Source organism: Bison bison, unplaced genomic scaffold (genome assembly GCF_000754665.1).
Source record: "Bison bison bison isolate TAMUID 2011002044 unplaced genomic scaffold, Bison_UMD1.0 scf7180017864518, whole genome shotgun sequence".
In the NCBI taxonomy this organism is placed as follows: Eukaryota; Metazoa; Chordata; class Mammalia; order Artiodactyla; family Bovidae; genus Bison; species Bison bison.
Window position 1 is genome coordinate 13114980 of NW_011495071.1, and position 7223 is coordinate 13122202.

Below are 7223 nucleotides of genomic sequence, written 5' to 3' on the forward strand. Positions count from 1 at the left end.
AGTCTTAGTTGCAACATGTGGGATCTAGTTCAACATGTGTGAAGCCAGGCCCCCTGCTTTGGGAGCAGTCTTAGCCACTGGACCACCAGAGAGGTCCTTATCCCTCTTTTTTGTCGTTTTAATGTCTCAGTCTCCCTTTGCTCCTTCTCCTCAGTGTCTACAACTTGATAATATGTATAAATACACCTTCAAACAGAGTCTAGAAATTAGCAGGTGGCTAATAAATGTTACTTTAACTTCTCTAATGCTTCAAGTCTCCCTTATCCTGAGAAATGCTGACATCCTTTCTTGACACTCAATGTCCCCAAACTGCCACACTCTTTTTCTTTCCTTTTCAAGCTTCTTATAGCATCCTGTATTTCCTTTCTTCACTCCTACCTGCTTATCCAATTTTCACCACACATTTCATAATCAATCAAATGCATTTAGTCTTCATCAACTTGACTTCTTGATGGCATTTGTCAACACTGAGCACTTTCTAACATTTTCTCCTCTTTGGGGTGTTTTTTTTTTTTTTCCTGAGCCCACTCTTTAACTCTTCTTCTTCACTTTTCTTTGTTGGATAATCTGCCTCCAATTCTTCCTTAAATGTTGAAAAGCCCAGATTTCTGTCGTTAGCAAATTTTTCTTTTTCCATGCAGTGGAGAAGAGGCTGAATATTCCTCGGTTATTCCTAAATTAATGGCCAAATGCTATTATCATTTTAATTTCTTAACTTTGTTAGCAAATCATTTCCAACAATCTAGTAATTTTCTAAGTTGTCAATTAATTTAGACTAGGTAGCTGAGATGGTAAAGAATCTGCCTGCAATGCAGGAGAACCAGGTTTGATCCCTGGGTTGGGAAGATCTCCTGGAGAAAGGAATGGCAACCCATTCCAGCATTCTTGCCTGGAGAATCCCACGGATAGAGGAGCCTGGCGGGCTACAGTTCATGGGGTCGCAAAGAGTCAGACACAGCTGAACAACTAAGCCAGAGCACGAGGGACTTCCTTGGCAGTCCAGTGGTTAGGACTCTGTGCTTCTGCTGCAAGGGACATGGGTTTGATCCCTGGTCAGGGACCTAAGATCCTGCATGTCCCATGGCATAGCCATAAATAAATAAATAAGGCTACATAAGGCTACTTTATATTTTCCTTCAAATAATCTTCAAAATCTTGCCTCTTCTTCCTCACAAACTTTTATTTAGTAAGGTGTTCGAGAATGCCAGGATTCAACTGTTTCCAGAATCTTGAAGGACCCCTCAGGAATGGCAGGGCGCCCTGGCCTCCAGCATCCCATTTTCAGCTGTACTGCCTGCTGCTCCTTCCAGGCTCTGGTACTGGCCCTGCTGCTATCAACTGTGGACCATGGTTCAGCTCATGTTCAGATTTAGGAGACAGTGTGTCCTTCTAGGAACCCTCAGAAAATAGTCACTTAAGGTGACCAGAGATGTAGTGTCAGCGTATGAAACTTTGCAGTGGGATCAGTGATAAAAACGCTCTTTGATTTTCCAATACCCTGGAACACATCTCAATCTTTCCTTTATGTGCAATTCTCTAGACAAGATTTTCACCTACTGCAGTAATGCAGACAAGTCAGCAAATTAAAAATCAACTTGCTTTTACCTCCAGAATTTTATCAACTTCCATAAATGTTATATAATCTAGGAGACATCACTTTTTTGGTGTTATGGCAATTCATCCAGACAAAGTGCAGGTAGATGTTAGATCAATGACTCAGAAAAGCCTGCATAGCAGGACAGTCTCCTTTGCAAAGTCCAGACTCAGATCTTACCACGATTCCACCAATAGCTGTGCTAACCATGCCAAGGCTTCTCTATCCTCATAGATAACTATCCTGTCCTCCCAGATCTCTCTGTGTGAATGATCTCCAGAAGTCTTGGGAACATGAAGTCCTGAAGACTGGTATGGGTGGAAAGCCCTAGAAACCAGGGATCTTGGCTGTCAGTGCTCCTTTTTAGAAATTTCATATGTGCATGCTTCTAGGAGGACAATGGTCAACCGGAGTTAAAGCCAGTCAGCTGGAACACCATCACTGACCAGAACGAGAATCCCCTTTGCTGAGCTCTTGAGCTTGAGGCTCTGTCATCTCACTACCCATGCTCTTCAGGTGAACACTGGCACACAAGAGCTCAAGAAACAGAGCAGAAGAAACCAGGCACAGAAGACAGTCTCCCTTTTCATGCTTTAATCCCATACCCTGTGCTCCATGGACGGAGGGAATGGTCTCCCCAGTCCTGGCCATGCTCAGTCAGAGCAGATGAGGTTCGTAACTATTCAGCCTCAGCTCCACAGAACCTCTACCAGACAACAGAGACCCTTGGGCCATGAGATCCTACGCTTTAGTTCTTACATGAAAATGAAATCATGTAAGAAAAAGCCAACAATGCAGACATGAAAGCCATTTACTCCTGGTAAATTCTTCAGGGTCCCAGGTCTCCCTAATGTCAGAGGGTGAGGGAGGGAGGATGAGGGTGGGGAGTCAGAATAGTCTGGATGGCCTTGGTCAGCAGCAACAGCTCTTTCTTAATTTTCCCGTAATTTGAGCTTAGATCTTCTCCAGTTTCCTTCATGTAAATAAAGTGAGCCTGTCCACCATGATTCTACAATCGTTAAGAGTGCCTCTGTCAGCTGATACCATTTCAAAAATCCCCTCACAAACCCATGTGATGAGGATAGGGTGGGTGGGCTTGTATATACGTGGAAATGTAAATGATTTCACCATGATTTTAATCAGGCTTTACTGAATCCCTCAGCACCCAAATGCTACATCCCACTTGTGGCAGAATAAGTGCCAGGGACAAAACCAGAAAACTGGGAGGCCCAGGCACAAGCCTTCTCACAGGAGAAACCCACGAGGAAAGAGGCTGCTGCCTGGGCCCCCCTTTCAGGCAGTGTCTGGCACCTGGTGTCATTTTAACCTTGGAGAGGAGAGCAGCCTGACGAGGTCTACATGAAACCACCTTCATGTTTCTGCCCATCAAATGCTACTCACACCTCTCCCCAGAATGAAAGGAAAGTGCATGGTGAGGAAGTGAACCAGTGAGAGGTTTTTACAGGCAATCTATGGGGTCAGGCGCGGTTCTCCTGCCCTGACTTCAGGGCTGTGTGCTTTAATGTTAGAGCCCAGGGAGGACGGCATCGTAAAGGCTGGTCCCTCACCAACCCTGAGGATTGGTCCTGGGCCACTTCAAAGCTGAGACTGTTGTCTTCAGGATGGGGGCAAGTATAATAAGCCCAACCTCTTGTGTCTTCACTCCCCCTGCTTCACACCTGCCCGGTGGAGGCGGGAGCATTTTAGCCAAGGAGAGGCCTCATTTCAGGCAAACTTTGGGAAGAACATCTCCTCACGGTGTGGAGGAAGGCTGAGAGGTCCTGCCAGGAGCTAATTTAGCTGCGGGAAGGTGTCATCAGACTTGGGCAGGTCAGGCAGATGCCCTAGACAAGGTCGCCTCTAGCCGACAAGAGGGCCTCTCCCAGTCTGTCCCCAGGAGAGGGCTGAAGGCAGGTGTCCCTGCGTGCAGCCCTGGCTAGGAGGCCTTTTGTGAATGGGTCCTCTGGTGCCTGATTAAGTGGTAGCCTCTGCTGAAGCTCTTCCCGCATGTGGGGCACGTGAACGGCTTTTCGCCTGTGTGTGTCCGCTGGTGCCTGATGAGGTGGTCCCTCCGGCTGAAGCTCTTCCCACACTCGCTGCAGCGGCAGGGCCTCACCGAGGCGTGTCCCCGCAGGTGCTTGGCGAAGGCGGCGCTGTGGCTGAAGCAGCGCCCGCACTCGCTGCACAGGTACAGCTCCTCGGCCGCGTGTGTCTTCCGGTGGGCCAGGTACCTCCTGTGGTCGCTGAAGTCCTCGCCGCATTCCCCACACAGGTAGGGCTTGCCTCCGAGGTGGATTCTTTGGTGGGTGGTGAGCACGGATTTCTGGCTGAAGCTTTTGCCACAGATGGTACAGAAGAAGGGCTTCTCTCCCGTGTGCGTCCTCTGGTGCCTGACGAGGTCGGAAGTCCAGCGGAAGTGCTTCCCGCAGTCCTCACACCCATAGGGCTTCTCCACGGGTGGGGTTCTCTCCGCCTGGACCAGAGGGGCGGCCTCACCCAGACTCCTCCGGTTTAGCGGGTATTTGTGAGGAGCGTTGGTCCTGTGTACCTTTTGGTGCCTGGCAAGATGGGAGCTCCGTGTGTAGCTCTTCCCACACTCCATGCATTTATAGGGCTTCTCTCCCGTGTGAGTTCTCAGGTGTCGAATGAGGTGGGAGTTACAAGTGAAACTCTTTCCACACACAGGACAGTTATGATGTCTCCCTAACAGCAGGTGGACGGGCATGGTTTCCTGAAGGTTCGTTGAACTACTGACTTGAGACATCTTTGTGCCTAATCTTCTTTCATTAAGTCTACCGGGATCATCCTCAAAGACTATTTCCCAGTCTGGAGTTTGGTGAATTTCTGTATCTCCTGACACAGACCTGTGTGGATCCTCCAAACTCAGATCTTCTTGCCCAGGACACTCTTCTTCGTCGTCACTCCCGTCTCCTGTAGAAACAGAGAGGAGAAAGGAGGCGATTACAGATGTAGAAGGTGTGCCTTCTGCACAGTGGAGAGAGTTTTACATTGTTCTGAGAGGGCAAGACCGTATAGAGAGAATATCATGTTTGTCAACTGCAGAGGCTGGAAAAAAAGAAGTAACTGGTCAACTGAGTGCCTGTTGTATGCTGAGAACTTTCTTACATGTTATCTCATGCTGGCAACAGCCTTCATGTGGACAAACATTATCATCCTCCTTTCACAAATGTGGAGGGACTTCCCTGGTGGTCTAGTGGTTAAGAACCCACCTTTAAATGCAGGGGATGTGGGTTCAGTCCTTGGTTAGGAAACTAAGATCCCACATGAAGTGAGGCGACTAAACCTGTGCATCACAACTAGAGAAGTCTGTGTGCAGAACGAATGTGGAGACTAGGGATCAAGAGTTTGTGTAAAGTCTTAAAAAATGGTATAGCTGCAATTCCAAAAGTTTCCTTTTTTTCCTGTCACCATTTTGTATTACAGAGCCCTGAAACCAATGACAGGTGTGAAGAGGGGAGAAAAGAGAGAATGTTTGGCTTCAGAGGGAGACAGTGGTGTTGGCTGAGCCGTTACAAGAACCAGAGAGGGGCTCTCCAGAGGGCGAGGGAAACACTGACCAGAGGAACTGCCAGCCAGGGGGTGAGGGTGGGGCAGATCCCCTATCACTCCTCACCTGTATAGGTAAAACTCAGAATTTCTGGCTCTTCAGGCTCCTGAGGCTCTGGGACGTCTGGGACCAGAGGCTCTTCTTCTCTGACATGGGAGATCTCGTCTAGTCTGGGGATTGGAAAGGCTGCTCAAGAGAGGGAAACAGGACATCACGATTGGCTCAACAGTCCCCTGTGTCAAGAGCAGATCTTTTCTGTTCGGTAGACTGAAGAAAAATCCCATAGGCAGGCCATTCAAACCTTCCGTCTCTTTGGCTTGAGCCCGATGGGAACTGTATCTCTTGCCTTTCACTGGTAACTCAGTAATCACAAAACTGGCAGTGTTACCCTCTTTTCCTATATTCAAGTAAGTAGAATACTCCAAACTTTTATTGCTTGCTTCAAAACTGATACGCTTACCTATGTGCACTAAACTAAAACTCACACTAAAACTATAATATTACAGCTCTATTTTCTTGTTCGAGTTTCCAACTACTTTCTAGGCATTTTCTCTTCCCTTTAATTTTGAAAGCTATCATCTTCTTCAGCTGTCCTTTCATGTCACCGGTAGGGTCAGTGTAAGAGAAGTGTAGTATGTGCAATGAAAGTCTAAGACACCCTCAGTTTCCAACAAGAGGAAGATCTTTGTGCTCAGGACACTCTAGAAACACTTGAAATTCCTTACACAGGGAGACCACGATTCCACAGTCGTCTTCCAAGACGTATTCCCCATAGAACTCTTTCTGGGTTGGATCCAGATCGCTCCACTGGTCCTGGGAGAAGCATACGGCCACATCCTTGAAAGCGACCAAGCCCTGAAACAACACAAGGATTCCATTACAATGTGATGCTTCATGGAGCCTCATATCTAATTCCTGGAAGGAAGGTCTTTGATACAGGCACAGTCCATCCAAGAGACAGAGAAACTCAGATGGGACACCTGGTTCCTTTCAGGGCACCTGTGTTTCATTTTCTGTTGCTGCTTCCCAAGTTTCTGCTCTTGCAACTGACCCTCTTCCTGTTCCCTCCAATCCAACCACTTTCCCTCAGCACCAGACTACACTGTTCTTCCCAAGGATATTATTTACAATATGAGAAAGGTCTTGGAAGTCATCATTCTAATGGAATCTGTATCTCTGCAAAAATTCATCTTTTCTAGGAAGTTCTTCCTAACTGCCCTTACCCAATCATGTACCACTTATACAGTCTACCTAGCATCAACAGGACTTCCCTCTTCAGCTCTACAATCTAAAAACAAGGATGAGCTCTATTCCTTTATTCTCCAGCCACTCAGCTTAGTTTCAGGGCTTCTGACCTGGTGAGCTCTTCTTGAATGCCATGGCCTGACTGAAAGAGAAGAGAACAGCAACCAAAATCAGAAACTGATTTTGCAGGCCAGTCACCCTTACAAATGACTATCAAGTTTATTTCTTAAAATCAAAAACAAATCCTCCTTTGACAACTTCAAAGTTGTACCAGAGTTTTCCCAAAACAACCCCATTTTGTTAGTCCCTCAGGTCAGTGGCAAATCAAGAAGCTCTGGAGCCTGCAGATCCAACTGAGATGTTCTCCGTGAGATGCAGCTCCTCCCCTTCCAGACATGCGCGGAACTCAGAGCTTAACCTGGCAATGGACAGTGGAAGCCTGTGTCCTGTCTGATCTGTTCAGCGTACGGTTAATGCTCAATGGTTCCTCGAGTTCCCTGCGATGCAGACGGAAATGAGGGCGCACCTGTGATAGAGCAGTGAGAAGGGCGACCATCTCGGAGTTTCCAGAGTTCCTCTCTTCAGGAAGGGCTGGGTTCTGGAGCACTGGAACCTCTAAGAAGACAGGAAGGGGAGATCAGTCACGTGCAAGGCAGCCCTATAACCAGCAAAGAGCTGAGCATTCCCCATGGTCTCTGGTGGGAAGGGTGGGGTCGAGACACTGGCCTAAGGGCAGTCTGAGTCACCCCAAAGCTGCTACCTATAACGTTATGGGAATGCCAGGGGAATAAGTTCTGCTGGCCACAGTGGCCCTGC

General features: G+C 47.8%; 1 protein-coding gene across 1 annotated transcript in view; it reads right to left on the minus strand.

The window, feature by feature from the left end:
- Positions 1-3084: 3084 nt before the first annotated feature.
- ZNF202 (zinc finger protein 202) overlaps positions 3085-7223 on the minus strand; it is a 20647-nt gene continuing 16508 nt past the window's right edge. Inside the window, exons 5-8 of the mRNA XM_010830516.1 lie at positions 6934-7023; positions 5888-6017; positions 5229-5348; positions 3085-4525 (exon numbers count right to left, since the gene is read on the minus strand). Of these exons, the coding sequence (XP_010828818.1) occupies positions 3531-4525; positions 5229-5348; positions 5888-6017; positions 6934-7023 (1335 nt within the window). The 3' untranslated portion in view covers positions 3085-3530. The remainder of the gene's footprint in view (positions 4526-5228; positions 5349-5887; positions 6018-6933; positions 7024-7223) is intronic.